Source organism: Oryza sativa, chromosome 8 (genome assembly GCF_034140825.1).
Source record: "Oryza sativa Japonica Group chromosome 8, ASM3414082v1".
NCBI lineage: Eukaryota > Viridiplantae > Streptophyta > Magnoliopsida > Poales > Poaceae > Oryza > Oryza sativa.
Window position 1 is genome coordinate 1,839,741 of NC_089042.1, and position 18,930 is coordinate 1,858,670.

General features: G+C 42.8%; 2 protein-coding genes and 2 long non-coding RNA genes across 12 annotated transcripts; 3 read left to right on the top strand and 1 right to left on the bottom strand.

The window, feature by feature from the left end:
* Nucleotides 1–719: 719 nt before the first annotated feature.
* LOC4344597 (uncharacterized) lies at nt 720–3,671 on the top strand. Of its 2 annotated transcripts, none has more exons than XR_003243735.2 (2): nt 720–909; nt 3,167–3,671. It is a non-coding gene; the product is annotated as an uncharacterized lncRNA (long non-coding RNA). The 2 variants fall into 2 exon arrangements; XR_001548116.3 differs by having other exon boundaries at nt 720–905.
* A 2,379-nt stretch (nt 3,672–6,050) lies between these two features.
* On the top strand, nt 6,051–9,083 carry LOC4344598 (uncharacterized). 3 transcript variants are annotated; one of them, XM_066303592.1, is made up of 5 exons: nt 6,051–6,232; nt 6,377–6,511; nt 6,681–6,980; nt 7,109–7,326; nt 8,044–9,083. In XM_066303592.1, the coding sequence occupies exons 3-5, from the start codon at nt 6,683–6,685 to the stop codon at nt 8,659–8,661; spliced, it is 1,134 nt and encodes a 377-aa protein (XP_066159689.1). In that variant the 5' UTR covers nt 6,051–6,232; nt 6,377–6,511; nt 6,681–6,682; the 3' UTR covers nt 8,662–9,083. The 3 variants fall into 3 exon arrangements, with proteins under 3 accessions (XP_066159689.1, XP_015648137.1, XP_015648139.1); XM_015792651.3 differs by having other exon boundaries at nt 6,051–6,177; nt 6,298–6,511; XM_015792653.3 differs by having other exon boundaries at nt 6,051–6,177.
* A 666-nt stretch (nt 9,084–9,749) lies between these two features.
* On the bottom strand, nt 9,750–13,640 carry LOC107281847 (uncharacterized). 5 transcript variants are annotated; one of them, XR_010734767.1, is made up of 6 exons: nt 13,182–13,640; nt 12,814–12,880; nt 12,247–12,391; nt 11,395–11,630; nt 11,023–11,187; nt 9,750–10,019 (listed from the first exon to the last, which is right to left on the bottom strand). It is a non-coding gene; the product is annotated as an uncharacterized lncRNA (long non-coding RNA). The 5 variants fall into 5 exon arrangements; XR_010734765.1 differs by having other exon boundaries at nt 11,023–11,190; XR_010734768.1 differs by lacking the exon at nt 12,247–12,391.
* A 2,734-nt stretch (nt 13,641–16,374) lies between these two features.
* Nucleotides 16,375–18,664, top strand: LOC4344600 (plant cysteine oxidase 3). 2 transcript variants are annotated; one of them, XM_015793136.3, is made up of 6 exons: nt 16,375–16,708; nt 16,872–17,032; nt 17,166–17,313; nt 17,639–17,839; nt 18,138–18,253; nt 18,379–18,664. In XM_015793136.3, the coding sequence occupies exons 1-6, from the start codon at nt 16,537–16,539 to the stop codon at nt 18,391–18,393; spliced, it is 813 nt and encodes a 270-aa protein (XP_015648622.1). In that variant the 5' UTR covers nt 16,375–16,536; the 3' UTR covers nt 18,394–18,664. The 2 variants fall into 2 exon arrangements, with proteins under 2 accessions (XP_015648622.1, XP_015648623.1); XM_015793137.3 differs by having other exon boundaries at nt 18,141–18,253.
* The last annotated feature ends 266 nt before the right edge of the window (nt 18,665–18,930 follow it).

An 18,930-nucleotide genomic window follows, 5' to 3' on the forward strand; every position in this document is an offset into this window, starting at 1 on the left:
AGCAACCTTGGAGAAGAGCTTTTTGCCTTTGCTATTGGACGGAGCTTCCTGTATGATTATCTGTTCTAATCTTGTTGGAATGGCGTCCTCCATGAGCTTCTTGTAGCTTTCAGGCAAATCATTCAGCACGAGATCGAATTCATCTGATGCAGGGGGCTTGACAAGAAACAACAAGCAAGGAGAGGAAAAAAAAAAGATCATTTTTTTCATTTGAAATCCCCATGATCTTTGAAGAACCAAAGTCATGGCGCACGACACACAAACAGGAATAAGGAGTGTTGAGATTCCGTACCTCCTTCACTGGCTGTTCTTTCTTTGGGGCCATGGCGATTCATAGAAGATGCTTTTCTTGTTCTTGGAAGGGGGTTTTGAAGCGAGCAGGTGGGGGTTGAAGGGTTTTTGAAGCAGAGGATCGGAGCAGAAGGACAATGTATCTTGCCGGTGGCCAAGGCTTCTCCTACTTGGACATCTCCCTCCTCCTCCTCGCAGTCATGGCGGACGTATGTATCACTGGAGAGGAGGAGTAGGCGGAGGCGCGCGGCGGGGGCGGAGCTCTTGAGCAATGGAGACTTGGGAGAAGAGAGGCATTTCTGGGTGGTCAGGTGATCAGGTCGACAGGTCTTATATTTCTTTAATATTTTTCTATTGTTCCTCCCTCGGGTTCCACTTTTTGTTTTCTTTTTTGTCGTATAGTACTCCTCCTCCTAAGAGAGAGAGTTAGAGAGCGAGAGAGACACACACACACATAGAGAGTTCCAAAGTACCAAACCCTCGCCGCCGGGGATGTCGCCGTCGACGCCCCACCCGGGCCGCGCGCCGGCTGGCCGTTCTCCGGGACTCTTGGGCACTTACCTCCATCCAGCTCCAGCCTCTCGCGCAGCCGTCCATTCATTCAACGCCAGTATGTGAGTGAGTTCGAGTACGCCAACCATGACTAAATTATCCATATCTCTAGCTAGTGAATGCTACTCTCTGATCTCGATCTACTCCTTGTTACTGGTTGTGTCTTAGTTGGAACGATTGTGCTAACACGACCACCCGATTTGATTTGTATGCGTGTATTTTTTTTTTTTTGGGGGGGGGGGTTGTATTTGCATTAATTCTACGTAGGAGCTGAGGATCGCAGATTAATTCTGCCGCCCCCATGTTATTAATTTATGAGTTGTTGGCTTCGGTAAGACATGAGTAAGCGAGCCTGTTTTGTGCTATTACCTTTCAGTGAGCTTGCATAGCGCTTAATTTGCGATCAGCTGTTTCTTTGTAGAGAAGGACACTGCATTGTCTGTGTGGATCTAAAACCATTTTTTTTAGTTGCCATATTTGCCTCTGTGTTCTGTTTGTTCCTGATATCTAGCTAGAGGAACATGCGCAAGTATTGTAGATAGCTTTTATCCAGATGTCCCCTGCTGCTGTTTATGTTGTTCTATTAGCAGTCTATATGTTGTACAGTAATTGCTGGGGGAAGTGAATAACATGCATGTCTCGCTCATCTGCTGTGCCTGGCTCTATGTGTTGATTAAGTAGGGTGATTTGTACTTTTGTAGTATCTGGAGTTGACAATGTGCTTGTTGGTATAATACCCGGGTGTGGTTGAATATCTCCTTTGAGCTGTGATGAAGCTGTGCAGTTTGGAATCATAGCATAAGTGAATAATGTTGAGACACCAGTGTATACTTTGCCCGGATTTGTTCAGTAATCTCCGTGACCGTAGCCCACTGTTACTTTTGTTGCAGCCATTTTTCAGATTAGGAGCAGTGGGGACATGCTTCCATGTTGGTGTTTCTTGGTTGCAGCGAAATGTGGTTTTGTATGTAGTTGTTTCTGAGCCAGAAGTAGTATGGCCCCCTGTTTCTCCTGAAAACATTTTACATGTGAAGAAAAGCCAATGTTGTGCATGCTTAGATCTCTTATACTTAGTCTTACTTGTTCTCTTTGCATGGCAACAATATGCTCCATGCCTCTAGACATTGGCCTTCCCTAATGTCTTTACTTCAGTTCCATAAAAGAATGTCTTAAGTTATCTATAACTTCTATGCTTTTCTCTGGCCAGTTAGTACATGCATATGTTCTGACCATTCTGGTCATGTAGCACACCACTTTATATGCTTTCCTTCTACAAATTGCCTGTAGGGGTTAAGAACAAGATAGATTCATTTACGAAAATATTTTGCGGCCTACTATTTTTTTTTGCCCAAGGACAAACAAACTGGTGTTTTTTTATCTTCTGGACCTTGATAGATGAATTGTGTCTTGTGAAGTAAATGATCACTTTGCAACTTAATGAATGGGGAAGAATTGTGGCAATGCCTGATTGATAATAGATACTTAGCAGAACACATTGTTGCCGTTTTTTTAATGGAGTTATCAGTTTTGGAGGTTAAGTAAGAATGGTGACAATGTCTTATAGTTACTTAATAGATACTTACCAGAAAACCTTGAAGCCGTTTATTTACGGAGTTATGGAGGTTGATTCAAACTTCTTTTTAATTACTGTAAGTTGTGAGTTCCTAAGAGCACAAGATTTTGGGAGGACTTGTGGCTGGGCCCAGAAACTTTACAATTTGACCTTCATCAAGCAGACTTTGGTTGCTGAAGTTTTTTAATTGCATGTTACGTAGAATCAAATTTAGAAGATATCTAGCACATAAAACTTTGCAGATGTGGAAACAGATCCGAGATATATGTGGCAGTGTGGGTCAGTAAATTTGAATATTGTCAGATAGGCTGGTCTTAGGTTGAACTCCAGAAAGAATTTTACAGTAAAGTTCCTCTATGGAATCAGAAAGGTGAAATCTATGGGGTTTTTTTTCAATAAACTTTGTGGACATGGAAATCCCCCTTAAAATTGAGCTTTTTCTTTAGTTGGTGATGATTTGTTCCATTGTAACTAAAAATATTCTTTTGTGGATATGTGAGAAGGAGAGAGCATAGATCAATTAGATGTTTTCTTTTACTCTTGTGTTTTACCTAGACTATTGTGATATAAGTTTGTTACTTTTTAATAGTAATGACAGATCATCTTCAGTTCAACATCTGTTTGAAGTTTGAGTGACCAAAATTGAAGGAAAAACTAGAAAAAACGATGATTGACGTGCCCCAGGGGAGGGGGGTTAGCTACTGTGATTTGATCCATTTAGATAACTGCAGTAATGGTTCATGTTTCCAGGAGAAAGAAGAAGATAATTTCTGGATGGGCCAAAGCTAATTGAGATGGTGACGACCGAGGTGTTTCTACCATGAAAGTTCCAACCATGAAGAGGGTAGAAACCTCAAGTGCCATGAATGGAAGTTCGAGCTGAAATGGGAAGTGATATGTCTAACTGACAATAGGACTGCCCTAGGCACTAAAGGGCAAGGAACAAGGGAGTAGTACATGGAATGTTTGTGTTGAATAAGGAGGTGTTTGGGTGAGAGGGACTAAATAAGTCCCTCCCTAGGCACTACTCCAAGGAAGTTGGAACTAGTAACTATATCCACAGCTGTATATGGAAAGTCTTTGGTCTCTGCAGAGGACCAAAATCTGTACAAGGATTGTGTGGGTGGGGGTTCAGTTTAGTCTCTCTCCCTCTCTCTTTTTTGTTTTTCAGTTTTTGAACAGGAGTTTTAAGCCCTGTTTGGCAAATGCTCTCTGTTTTAACTGCTATGCAAGCCATTTTCATGCCTGTTGTGCAGCTTCAGGTTTTCACTGTTTTATTGTTCAGGATTTATGTAGACAACCTCCTGAGAAAGTGTAAAATGTTGTCACTTAACCTTGTACCCTGTTCTTAGAGCTAATATATCCTAGTATATTTTTTTTATTTTCTAAAAATAGTAAATTCACAGAACTACAAATACTTTAAGTAAACTATCCCAAGACTAGATATTTTATATGTTTTATTATAAAAAAATATATAAATTTAGCATTGAATTTATCATAAAACTACATATTTTAACTTTTGTGAAAAATATATTTATTATTAAATTTATCACAAAACTACTGATTAATCATTGACTTCATCACAAAGCTACATATTTACAAGTTCCATCATGATAAAAATACTAGGATGGAACCTCTAACTATGTTGTTTCGTGATAAATTAGGTGTCAAAAATCTGTAGTTTGCAATAGTATGGCTTGATAACCTGTCGGTGTTAAACGTTTAGTTTTCTGTGACAACGCTAGAATTTGTACTAGTAACTATAGATATTTTTGTAAAACTATCATAAAGCTACAAATTAAAGGAGCATTTTTTTCATGGAAATATATGTGCCATTCAATTATAAATTATATTGGAAAAACGTGTATAAATCCAGGCTATGAAAGAGCCCCATTGATTGGCTTGATAAGCCAAAACAAAAGCCAAAATTTGAACTTTTAAACTTGAATTTAAAGTTGATTTTAAGACATTTTCAACGTCATTTATTTTTAGCATTGGCTTTTAGATCATTATGAACAAATATATAAAAAATTATCTATAATTTAGTTTTTATTTCTTAATAAACCGTTTTGATTTATTAGTAGTAGGATATATGGGTAACCAATTAGGCTCTCAAGATTACTATAAGTAATAAGTCTACTTTGCCTCCCTCAACTCATGCTCCTAGTTGAATTGCATCCCTCAACCGCAAAACCGGATATAACCCGTCCTCCAACGGTCAAAACCATTGCAAATCGACTTCTCGGACGGTTTCGGAGGCAGTTTTGTTTGACATGGCAATTAACTTGCTGAGTCATCAAGTGGGACCCACTTGTCAACAGCCTATATCTCATCCCATCTTCTCCCACACCTCCCCCCCTCTCTCTCTCTTAACTCTTCCTCTTCTTGTCACCTTCCATCAGCAGAGAGGAGGGGAGGAGCTCGTCCGCCGGCCGCGGCGCGCGTGGGGAGGAGATTCGTCGGTCGGCAGCACGCGAGGAAGGAGCTCGACGGCCAGCCGTGCGCGGGGAGGAGCTCCTAGCCATTGACGGACGCCGAGGCCCACGGGCGGAGCTACAGTAATAAGGCTGGTGTCAGGTGACACCAATAACTTTCGGCAAAACCTAAGGCAAAACTGTTTATCCATATGTTATTACACTATGATCTAAGTATAATTAGTGTACTATGACACCGATAGACACGCTATGACACCAACGAATCGATTTTCATTCGTCCCTGCCGAGGCCGTGGAGGTTCTCGAAGCCGTCGTCAAAGGCAACGCGTGGGCGCCGCCGCCGCTGCCAGCCGTCGCGCTGTCGACGAGAGCTTCAAGGCGATGCGCATGCAGGACATCGTCAGGGATGCGATCAAGCTAGGATTCCAGCGTGCGGACTTCGACGACGTGATCCGCTCATTCTGCTGGTACTACTCGTCGTTCTTCTCCAAGCAGGCCGCCGCCACGGCAGTGGCGCCGCCCAAGGACGACGAACAGGCCAAGAAAACCGGCGCCACCATCTCCTACGAGCTCACGCTCCTGGATTGCCTGCATGCCAGCCTTGTGCCGCCGTCGGAGGGAGCCGCCACTGGGGGCGGAGGGGTGAAAGGCGGCAAGACGTCGAGGATCCGGACGGCGAACGAGCTCCGCCGCTCTGGCATTCGTCTCATGGCCATGGAGGAAGGCTGCGCGTGGTCCAGTTCAGCGAGGACACCATGACGCTGCGAGGTGAGGAGGAGCAAGGCGAGCAGGACGAGGCCAATTACCATGCCCATGGCCACCGCCGCGCACCACCACCAAGCCAAGCTGACTCAGCACCTTCCCTACAAGACACTGACATGTGGGGCCCACGCGCTGACTCAGCCAGTCAACGGGTCCAAAATGACACGCCGGACGAAACCACCTCCCAACCCAAACCACCCGAGGAGTCGGTTTGCAATGGTTTTGGAAGTTGGAGAACGGTTTATATCCGGTTATGTGGTTGAGGGATGAGATTTAGACAGGGGTATATGAGTCGAGGGAGGCAAGGTAGACTTATTCCTTACTACTACTATAGTACAATACAACTATAGGGCCATCAGGTTAAGTCTTTTCCAAAGAAAAAGGCCCATCACCATCAGGTAACTTACTCCTCGTCCGTCCGTGTGGGGACTCTTCTTCGTCCTCACCAAACAAACCCTAGCCTCTTCATAATCGGAGAAAAAGAAAGAGAAAACCCTAAGGCTCTCTCCCCTCCGGCGGCGACAGGACGGGTTCTCGATCAGGGTTGCCAGCGAACACGTCTACGGTACACTCTTCGATCGCCTCGATTCTTTCTTCCGATTCTTCGACGAAATCGCATTGTATGGCCACCTAATCTTACCTGTGTCCCTTTCTTTCTGTGTTCTTCTTCTTCATGGGCGTCAAGATGGCGGATGAAAGCGAGCGGAGCGGTATGGTAATCGACGACGTCGGCGGCGGACTGAATCTTCCAATAATTGTTGCAGGCAAGCGTAAGCGGGAGCTCACATGGGAAGAGAAGGCGTTGACAGTTCTTGATATTGTCGGGTCCCAACAGCACCCCGCATGCCAACCTGCCGAGCGTGATTGCAGCCTCATAGACTCGGAGAAAGATTACTCATGTGAGTGTATATATAATCCACAACTAATCGATCGATCATTCATCATTCATGTACATCTGTTCTGCTTTGTTCACTCGTTTGCGTCAGTCAGTATATCCCTCTTAATTGGTTTTTTTTTCTTGTTTGTTGGATGGGAAACATCAAAACCAAAACTTTGCTTGTTTTGCAGCTATGGCCGGCTGCCAGGCCGGAGAACACGCTAGTATATTTGGCATTGACAAGAATGGGGATGATTCTGATGAACCGTGTGCTAAGGATGATGCCAAGCAAAGTGATGTGGCTCCTCTGAAGGAGGAGGAGAATTGGGAGCTGGACAGTGAACCAGAGCTCACATGGGATGAGAAGGTGGTTGAAGTTCTAAACATAGTTCGACGCCGAGAGATCACCGAATATAACCCCAAGCAGTTTTGCTCAATTCCTACTCGATTTTGTGCCTACAACATAGCCTTCTTTGACCTGGACAAAGAGTGTGAGTACATCCATCCATTTGTTTGTTATAATATCATCCTTGTTCCTTGTTCATTCTTTGATTATTGTACATGTCTTAAAAAAATTTACTTTCCTGGTTTGATTTATGTCTCTGGCTTGATTTTGCAGCAAAGCTTGCACGTGGACCACCTATCAAGTCACTAGCTTTCCCCGACTACTGGTGGGAGATGGACTCTGTCAATGTGATTGCAATCAAGGTGGCCGAGTCTGATGTGGGTTACCCTATCAGGGTATTTGGCACTGTGCTGGCCAGGGATGAGTACGATTTCAGGTGTGTCTATTTGTTCAGGCGTGACAGGAACAATCCACAGATCATCACCTCGCCGGTATGTTACTGATTCGTTCCTCCTCCTTGCTAGATTAATACTATTTATTGTTCAAATCCATATGCCATTGCCTTTTCAATCCGCTGTCTGATATTCTACACTATAAATGACCTGTTAATTAGGCTCACATTGTTAAGTGAAATGTGGACGGTTGCATAGTTCCATAATGGCTGGTGAAATGCCTGATACGATAGAAATCCTGTTTCCTGGCCATTAAAATCCCTACTGCCAGATCTTAAACCTTGCTGTCAATATCATATATCCACTGAATCTGATTGCCTGGTAGTCCATTCCTGCTGTCTAAGAGGGTCAGGACAGTTACTGTTGGAACATCAATCAATCCATGACTTCCCCTTTTTTTTGTGAGATTTGATTTACTTATTTAGTTTCTATATCCCAAGATCCTGGTACTTTTACCTGTTATACTATTTTGTTAATCCAGTGCAACGGTAGTGCTCTGGGATCATGTACGTTTTGTACTGGAAAAAAGTGGAAACAAAAGAATTTATATTGGCATGTTGCTCATTTGAACATGGGAGTTTGAAATGCAATTCACAGGCTGTTCATAACTTCATAGACCTAAAATTATTATCTGTATGTATTATGTACCCAAATTTCTCTTAACATATTGTTGGCACTGTCTGAACTGTATTTGACTTATCGAGCCTAGTGTTTCTGGTGGCATTTCTGACATGATTTTCCCTAATCTATTTATAGGAGGACACACTAACTCTGACAGGACCTAATCGAGCGCTGGGTGCAATAGACAAAATGTATTTCGAGTTCAATTTGAAGATTAGAGACGGTGATGTCGACAAAGATTTCTGCAAAGGTGTGCGAGAACACAATGCCATCTGCTATACAAAGCAGCCGATGACTTTATCGCTAGAGAGCTGCCTGAGTAGAATTGATTTTGTGTATAGTCCTGTTCAATTAGCTGTGGAAGCTTCTGTTGCAGTCAAAATTAAGGGGGTTGTATCCAAGTTTTTCACTGGCAAAGTGACTGCTTGGACTACTGGAGATGATCAGAACAAAATCATCCTGTATGACAGTGAAGTGGAAGGCAGGAACAGAGTTCTTGGAGCTGATGGATCAGTCGATCTGACTCGCTGTTTCGTAGCCGTCAATTTGGATGATGAACTGGTGCTCAATGTCTGTGTTTCTGAAGGAGCTGGCTCAATCTTTGAGCTCGTTCTTGGACACAATGATGAAGAATGTGTCCTTGAGCAAGGTCCCTATGAACTGCAGGTGAATGTTGTTTGGACAGCTGCCTTGAAGCATCGACAGCGCAGAAAATTGTTTGAGCGTATCGGTGACTTCCGCGTGTTAAGGTGATATGTAGTATGAAGATTTATATGGGGGAAGCTGTTACATCTCAAGCAGTTCTTTCTTGTTATATAGATTATAATTTTTTTGTTCAGCTGAGTTGAACTCGTGCTTAACTGAAAATCTGCCTGCAAGACTTATTTAGTTATATGTACTGGTAGACTGGTAATCTATAAGATTACTGATGTCTAGTAGGGAGTATGGATCTGTCTGGTAGTCTGTATAACCTTTTCTGAACCTACCAAAGTTTATTTTGCGTTCTTGGAGAAGTGTCTTGTCTGTCATTGTTACTTACTGGGTTGTGAGCATCGGATTGAGGTAGTTTGTAGAGGTTTGAGCGCCATGTGTGCTCTACTGTTGCCATTTGCTGTTGAGAGATGCTGAGAACCTGACGTTTATGGCTATATATATGTTGATGTTTTGTAAGTTAATGCTACTACTATTGCTAGAACTAAGTAAGTTGATTCATTTTATGACAAAGTGAGTACTCAGTTAATAACCGAACAAAACAAAATAACACTATGATGCACTGAAATAGTTCGGTCAGCTTTGGCTACATAGTAAGATGTTGAATTCGGTCGACTATCAGCAGGTGGGTTTGAACTTTGGATGGTTGAGTACTGTTGGCATGTGTTCCAGCCACTGTTTCCGTTATACATTTATTATAAATCATTTTGACTTTTCCTCAAGTTGAATTTTTTTAAAGTCTGATCAAATTTATATAAATACTAGTAATGTGCCCGTGCTAACGCTACAGTAAAATTTCATATTGCAAATGTAATCGAGCGTAGACAGTTTATGCAACTATTGAAATTTGTCAATGTTCTGCATTACATCTTGGTTAAACCGAACATTTTGCAGTGCGGACAAACAGGACAGTCCATTTCCAGTTTTGACAGAAATCAAGATTCATTGTATTTTCCACTGAAGTCGAAAATGAAAACACCACACTTCAGAGCATGCAAGCAACCAGAGTACAATAATGCACATGATATCTATGTTGGCAAGAAATAACTAAGCCCCATTTGTTTTTTGAGGTTCAGTTTTTTCCCACACAACATAAAAATTAAATAAATACCAGAAATTCATTGAATAGATAAACAACAATATCTTTACATTAGAGGAATAATATATATACATTGTTCTTAATGAGAATACATCAATATATATTGTGGTAACACCTAGTAGGTTTAAAAAAATTAACTCAGGATTTTGTAACATGTGTCACTAATATTTAACATAAAATAGAACAATGCCATGTAATTTGCCTATTCTGCACTTGAAGGTTGGTGATGCTTTGGTAGCTGGTAGCTGGCAACCGAGGGGAAATAGCTATATGTGAAATGATTTGCCATGTTCTGACCGACCTAAAAGTGCATGACAAAATGTTATTTTGCACGATCATATGTATCAAGTCAAGATTGTCATGAAAAGAAAAATCCTCAGTATGGCAAATTGAAAAGGATGCTTCTCTTCTTCACAGGTCCATTGTATCCTTTAGAGTAGATCGTTTCAAACAACTTTTTCTCAAATGGCAATACCAAGCTAGCACCAACATGGCCTTGCATGACACACCTCCAGTGTTCATGGAAGTCTGGGCAAATTATCATGGGGTGTACAATATCTCAGCACCCTAAAGAACCATAAACCTTGCATACCGGAAACAATTGATCCCAATAAATACAAAAAGGACATAACATGTTGTGACAGCCCAGGGCCCGAAAACGGCATTGGTCGCAAAAATTCCGGAATCGGAGTTTACAGTCACCGGTAATATCTCCTATTTAAGCTAGTGTAGATAGAGCTAGCTAGCCGAGGTGGTACTAAGCTGGCTACAAGCTGCCGCTACTGCTCGCTTGCTTGCTGCACGCGTGCATGCATGGGCCAAGGCCCATGGCCTGCTGCTGCTGGGCTGGCTGCTAGCTAGCTTTTTCTTTTTTTTTTCTTTTTAGGGTGTTACACATGTGCAGTTAAATTAGTAACATCACCAAGCTCTTATAAATTAGTGATTCCCTGCTGATATCATAAGCAGACCAAACCAGATCATGAGGCGCTTAATGAAATACCTGTGTGTCACCGATTTTCCCAAATCCTAGTATCTCTATAGAAAATTTAGCATATACTGTAATATCATTACATACCTCCCTATGGAAAATAGAAGCATATGTATACTATAATGTCAGTACATACCTCTATGGAAAATTACAGCATATACTGCTGTATAAAATTCAGTATATACCCCTATAGGAAATAAAGCAGCATATACCATCTCTAAGGAAAAATGCAACGTATACACAGAAAATTGTAATTTACTTTCCTTCAACTTCAAAGAGAGAATGTATAAACGTGAAAGAGGATGGGCTACAATACCAGAGTGTACTGCAGCAAGGCGCAGCGTTGGCGACGCATCGACGTCAACCTGATGAAGGGGCGACGGAGACCGGACAGCAGGCGATCGATAGTGACTTGGATATGCACCCAGGCCCCAGATCAGACATGCTATTTTGAGCGGGTGCATGGTAATAATGGCCAGACCTACTATTTCAGTGAAGCAACATATAATACTCTATCTTCTAGGAAAAAAACAGAGCAATGCAACCTGGGAGCATTGGCATTACCTGCCATTCCTAGGTTATCAAATAGTGGTGGCAAATCGAACAGAAAGAGAACTGATAGCTTCATTCAACATAAACTTGAAAAACAAGTAGGTATTTGCAAAAGGGGGCATGGGCATTCAATGACCTCATGGCGACAGTGATGCTCAAGGCGGAGGAGGTGGCAGTGCTTCGATGCAGGAGTCCATGGCTCGTCGGCGTCCCAGATCAGAGAAGCAGGGGATGGAGTCCCGGAGGCGAAGCGGAGCAGATCAGTGAGGCTTGCTGATGGAGTTATGGTGGCGTGGACGAGATCAGCGAGGTGGACACCCAGGCAATGATGAAGATGCAGTCCTTGGCAAGTTACACCTCACCAACGATACCCTGAATTTCAATAAAATGGAGAACACAAATGGATCAAATAGCTTGTTCTAATATGCAAGATGGAACACATAAATATTTTGTCAAATATCGATTGTTTTAAAACTGTAGTAGGAAAATTCATTAGGACAAATTTTATATGTCTGCCACTGTTCATGCTTATGCTCTACCAACTGCCATTTCGTCGCCTCCAATGCTTACAGGCTCATGGAAATCGAACTATGACAATTTGAAGGATGTAAAAAAAAAAAGAGAAAGAAAGAAGAATTAGAATATGGCTAGAGTTTCTCCAGGCTCTAGTAGTAGCATTATATCAGAATTCAGATTCTTCATACATGTATTTTTTTTCCTAAGAAAACAACAAACTGAAAACTATGATGTTGTCTCATATATTCTTTAAAATTAATTTATTTATTTTTGTGCATGGGTGTTGGATTTGCCTCCAATTTTAGTAAGATCAAACTAACAAAAAGTTCAGTTATGCCTGAGAAAGGAAAATACTAATTTTAGTACGATCAAACGAACAAAAAAAGTCAGTTATGCCTGAGAAGGGAAAATACTCTCGTTTAACATAGACATCATCAGATCAGAAACAGGTTAATCCCCCAGATCTCAGTACCTTCAGTTTGTTCTTAGCGCATCATCAGATCAGCACCTACACTGTGCCAAAAAAAATTGAGCTAATCCCAGTTTTCTTTGAAACAGGTTAATCCCTCAGATCTCAGTACCTTCAGTTTGTTCTTAGCTCATCATCAGATCAGCACCTACACTATGCCAAAAAAAAAATTGAGCTAATCCCAGTTTTCTTTGCTAACTTTATCTGACAAATAAAATGATCTAAACTCATATCACAGTAATAAAAAGACCACAACTAATATCAAAACTTAAATCCTAAAGGTTCTAAACCTAACGACATCCAAATTTTTTATCAAGGTTTTGCTACCCTAATAAATTTTACTGATTGAACACTGGATGTCTAGATCGTAACTGCTTTCGATGCATAGCTGAAGGCAATACTACTCAATGCAACGGTAGAAAGTGTACATTATAGTTAAAATGCCAGCTCATGATAGTGTATAAAGAGATGGGGATTTCGGTGCATTCACGTTTGGGAGGGGAGGAACCGGGATATAAATTTGCAATTTGCAGTGAATAAAGATGTACTAATTATTGGACGAGGCATTACCATCAATCTATCCAGTCTGCAAGGTGCTCTACCATTGTTAGACTCTCGTAGTCTCGTTCCCGCTGTCCTGCACACACGCAAATAACAAAGAAAAAAAATCAGAGAATGGGGATTAGACTCAAGGAATGGAGATCAGAAAGGAAGGAGGCGGCGGTCAGTGGCGGATGGCGTGGGCGGAGAGGGCTGCGAGGACGGCGGCGCGGTGGAGAGAAGGGGGACGGCGGTCAATGGCGGATGAGGAGGCGTGGTTGTCGTCGACGGAGTGTGAGGCGGAGTCGGGCGAAGACGAACATGGCAAGGGAGTCGCGTATGAGATCGGGGCGGCGGCCAGTGGCGGATCGGAGACCGCGGGATCCAGAGGATCTCACCGTGGATGTTTGCGGTGCGACGAATGGAGGGCACGACGAGGAGGCGAGATGGATGGCGACCTGACGGTGATGAATCGACGTATGCCGGTGGCCTCAGCGGCAGAGCGGTGGCTGAACGGCGAGACGACGATGGACTAAAATGGGGGGGCGGGGAGGACGCTGTGTCGGCGACGCGGTGGGGGAGGACGGCGATGGGCGACGCGGTGGAGGAGGTCGGCGATGGCGGCACTGGGGTTGACGGCGTGGTGGGGGAGCGACGGCGATGGCGGCGCTGGGGTCGGCGGCGTGGTGGGGGAGCGACGCGGTGGGGGAGCGACGGCAATGGCGGCGCTGTATCGGCGACGCGGTGGGGGAGGACGGGGATGGGCGACGGCGGTGGATGCGATGGATGCGGCCGCGGCGGTGGATGCGATGGATGCGGGCGCTACCCCCCGATGCGTGAGGATGAGCCGAGGAGTTGGGTGGGGAACGTTGCGCCGTTGGATTTAGCGATCCGATGGCTCGTACTCCGCGTATCTGCCAGGGTTGGAGTCACCGCCACCGATACGAAATTTTAAAATAGTAGAGATATAGTAATATTTTTGACCCAAAACAAAAAATATTAAAATATATTTAATGTTACATTTAATGAAACCAGTTTAGCGTTATAGATAGTGTTATTTTTTTTCTAAAACTTTATTAAAAATAATAGATGCTTGAAAAGAATTTAAAGTGTCTTGCAATACGAAACAGTGGGAATAAATAAGTTGGACCGGGCATGAATCGGCTTAATATTATCATCAATTCTCTGGTGTAAACTCTCAATCCTCTTCCCTCAAGGTACCAAACAAGCCATAGGCAGACTTTACAGCCTCCACGACACCTCGACGGCGGCACGTGGTACACCGTCTCCACCCTCGATCTCCGGCCACCGGTGCACGCTACCGGCGGCGAGCTCGTCAGCTGGGAATTCGACCTCCACCTCTACAAATCCACCTCCCATTCCAACGGGTGGATCACCAAGCGGTTATGTCTAAAGGAGTTCGTCAGAGACAAGGCTATCCCTCTACCCAAATCCGTCGACAGGCTGTACCACGAGACCGGCAAGAGACCATCGCCGTCGGCGGCGAGGCCGGCACCGTCGCGTTTATGATCTCTCTGGCGCGGCGTCTTCCTCGTCGACGAGCTCCCCGTGCTCTGGGACATCCCGCTGACGGCGCCGGCGAAGGGGAATTGGAATAACTTCCTCTACCAATTCGATCCTACTCCCTCCGTTTCATACTATAAGACTTTCTAGTATTGTCCACATTCATATAAATGCTAATGAATATGGGCAATGCTAGAAAGTCTTATAATATGAAACGGAGGAAGTAGCTATTTCCGCGACGTCACCGTGTCTCGAAACAGACAAGTATGTTGAGATGGAAATCTGGTCACGAACAGAGCCAATGAATAATAATCCTACCCCAGTTTCTTACGTGGATTGGGTGCGCGATCTCAATAAACCGAAGAAATTCAAAGAAATCGATCGTGGATGGAAGGCTACAACATATAGCATGCCAATGCCGGTGAATTGTTCTTCTTCGTGCTGCTGTGATGATGATTGGCAGATTGACTGTGAAATCGATGATAATTAAACACATCAGCTTAAGCGACAGCTGTCGTTCTAATCTGAGCTGCAGCGACGACGACGAAAACAGAGAGACAATTGAAACAATATTCAAAAAACTTCCAATTGGAAACCCCACCATAATTAAGCATGGATGAAGATGTGATTTTCTTGCTTTCTATAACTAGCCCCATGAAAACGGATAGGTTGGAAGTTGTGTTTGCTGTTGATGTGAGGAAGGGCATGCTTCAAGGATTAGCAAAGCTTGATGTTCGACCGAAGAACTTGGCTATCATGGTCACCTTATGCACCAGCGAGATTTGCAGGTATCTAGCCTGATGAATATTATTACAGGTAACTTAATTCTCTACGCTGGTAATTAACTTTATTGTGTGTTTTTATGCGTGATCAATATGTGTGATTATGAATGCCATGCTTGCCAATTAAGATCTAGGGAATTATTGTGTTGGTAATTTTCTGGTTTCAGTAGGGTCTAGAGCTTAATTCAGAAGCCATGGCTTGATGACAGTGTTATGCCACAAAAAGATTGTATCTGTCTCGAAGTACACCAATCCGTTACATTCTGTTTGCCCCCTTAATTAACAATCCTCTTTTGTTGGCTACATTGTTCTTAATTAGTGAGACAGTCTGATGTGCAGATGCACAATAATGTTCTCTCATTTGAAGAAAAGAACAATAATGCACAATAATGCTACTTTACTCGCTTGGATCCATTTTAGTTGAGTTGTATTTACTATTTATGCAAACCCAACTTTGATGGTAAAATACCTAAAATTATTATATGTACGTAGTATGTGCCCCCTCCAGTTATAAATATTTAATGCAGTTGATTTTGATCATAAAGCTTGATCATTTATCATATTTAAAAGTTTAGTGTAAAAATATGCAAAAATATCATGTTTAAAGTACCTTTAACAATAAAATAAGTCATAAAAAAATTAGTGTACTTTTTTTAATAAGACAAATTATCAAATTTTGTTGTCAAAGTCAACTGCGTTATGACCAGAGGAAGTACCGGAATTTCTCTTAACATACAGTTGGCATTGTCTTAATTGTATTGGACTTGTCGAGCTTGGTGTTTTTTTGTGGGCATTTCTGACATGATTTTCCCTAATCTATTTACAGGAGGAACCATTAACTTTGACAGGACCTAATAATCGAGTACTTGGTGCACTAGACAGAATAGAGTTACATTTAAAGATTAGAGACGATGGTGGTGTTGACCAAGATTTCTGCGAGAAGCCGAGAACACAATGCATCAGCTATAATTTTTTAGGTTCATAATATAAATTTAGTGAAAGTGGCAACAAAATGTCCGGACCAGTATGTGAACAAGTAGAATCGAATGGCAAATTAATCTTCTGTAGCTGCCATAAAATTAGGAACAAAATTATGTAGCTCTGTGATGGAAAGCTTGAAGGAGCTCAGAATTCCAGTCAATTTCTAGTATACAAAAGAAAAACTAAAAAAAAGTTTAAACTCAAAGCCCACTAGTAAATACTACTAATACAACTAAGGCCCATATTGGGCCCACACGGCCCACGAACAGCAACCTAATCCTCGCGCTGGAAGAGACGAGACAGTACGCCACGCGCCGCCTGAGCCCTCGCGTCGCGACACCGCTCGCCGCGGCGGCGCTGCTCCTCTCCAGCGACCACGCGAGGAGGGAGAAGAGGAGGAAGAAGGCGAGAAGGGAGCAAGCTAGAAGAGTGGGAGAGGGGGACATCTAGGTCGTCGACGGCCTCAATGGGGTGGGGCATACCGACGCGGCCGCCGGCGACGTCGACGCCGTCGCGGGTGCAGGCGCTGTACGAGCTCTGCAAGCGCACCTTCCCGTCGCCGTCCTCCGTCGCCGCGTCCTCCTCGCCGTCGTCTCCACCTCCCGACCACGCCATCGGCGCCATCTCCTCTCTCATGGGTAGGTCACCTGACCTCCACCAACTCCTCTTCCTCCCGACCTCGGCCCAATTTTTGTTTTGTTCTTGTGTTCAGAGTTCGGACAGCCAATTGATTGCTCTTTCCTCTGCAAAATCGTTCGTATGCTGATGTATTGAGGAATTGGATGTGAGTTTTGTGTTCAGATACAATCACTCCTGTGGATGTTGGACTCAGAGATGATAATCTTGAGGATGGAAGAGGATTTGGGTTCTTTGAATCAAACTTCTTGAAGAATTCAGCAAGGGTTGCTAGATGGGCGCAACCCATAACCTACCTGCATGTCTACGAGTGTGACGCCTTCTCTGTATGTGGATGTTCAAATGTTCAATTTGGTCATCTTCTTGTAACACTTCTGTGACAGAGAATACTACTAGAAGTTAATGAATAATTGGATATCTTCTCTGCTAATCTGCAATTGCTTCGTGTTTGTTCTGTAGATTGGAATATTCTGCTTACCAACATCGGCGGTTATTCCTCTCCATGATCATCCGGGAATGACTGTGTTGAGCAAATTACTCTATGGTTCGATGCATGTCAAATCGTATGATTGGGTAGAGCCTGCTGTTCTAGCAAATGGCAAGCCAGGTTATTTTTCATACCCTGTTTCAAATATTTGTTTTTATTTATCTACTAGTATATATTGCATTGCAGAGTGATGACTTAATGAACTCGTTGTCTCTGAGAATACAAGTGTACTGAAAACATTTATTTCTTCAGATGGTTTCTACAGTACCAAGTTAATGAACAATATTGGTTGTAGCATAGTAATAGTATTGATACTACCCAACCCTATTGGTCACTAGTGTTGCACTGTTGCTCAGGCATCATTTTAGATTGCTCATTTCTATGCCTTGATGATTTTTCGGGTTCTGGTATATTAAGGATTTTTTTTCTTTCTCCTGATGTGCAGTGAAACTTGGAAAGTTACATACGGATGATGTTCTGAATGCCCCTTGTCCAACTGCTGTTTTGTATCCCCAAAGTGGTGGGAACATGCACTGCTTCACTTCAGTAAAATCATGTGCTGTTCTTGATGTCATTGCCCCACCATACTCTGAATCTTCTGGCCGTGTTTGCACCTATTTTCACGATTATCCATTTTCTAGCTTCTGTAAGTGAAATCCCTCACTGTCATCATATTACATGTTTGTGTCAGATTCATGTTTAACTAAATCCACCATTTTGGTGGAAGCAGAATACCAGCCATCTCTGGTATTTGTTCAAAACATATATTATTAGTCACAGTGCTGTTCAGTCCTTTTCTGTCAGGAACAGCAATCACCTTGTACATTATGTTCATTTATATGAGAAGAAAATTTAATTTGTTGATATGTTGTCAAAACTCAAAAGTGTTCATATTCACTATTCTATGTCATATCTGATTTTCTCACGGATCACTCCAACTGCAGCAGCTGGACAAGCAAAAGTAGTCCATGGGCCAGATAATTATGCTTGGCTTGAGGCCTTAATCGTACCGGTGAATATTAATATGCGCCCTGGCACGTACACTGGCCCAACTATACAGGTATGGCCTAATTTCTACATATTATTGTTGATGTTGTCTTCTGTAGCAACCAAAACGTGCTTGGGAGTTGAGAGTTGAGAGTTGAGACTGTTTCTGATGGAAGTAATATTTGTCTTTTTTTCTAGGAACATCTGCCATAATCAATAAAAATGGATAGGACAGGAGCATCAAACTATGTCCAAGTGCAATCTCACAAATACAGTTCTTGTCATGTAGTGATGTAAATGTAACATGTTCATCTTTACATTTTGATTTATGTTGGAACTTCCTTCATAGAAAAGGTGTGGCTATAGTGGTGACATAGTCAAAACAGTTTGTACTAGCTACTCCGTATCATAGTTACCAACCTGCATTCTAAATTGCTTCTGGAGAGATTGTAAATGTATTTATGTTAATGTCTACATTTTTCTCTGTTTCGATGCCTTCAGAATTCAGAGAGGCTGGTTGCCATGGTGTCGATATGGTCTGATATTCAAATATTCAACAAACCTTGTTAAGATGGCAGTTGAGCTTCACTCACAATCTGTGGATTATGGTGCTCCATTTTGTACATGTTCTTTTCGTATTTTTATTGGGATCACAAAGCGAACTCAATGCAATTTAAGAACGAGTGAAAGTGCGAAACTGACAAGCTGGGAGCTCGAAAGTCCATTCTGGGTTCTGGCGATAGTGTTGGG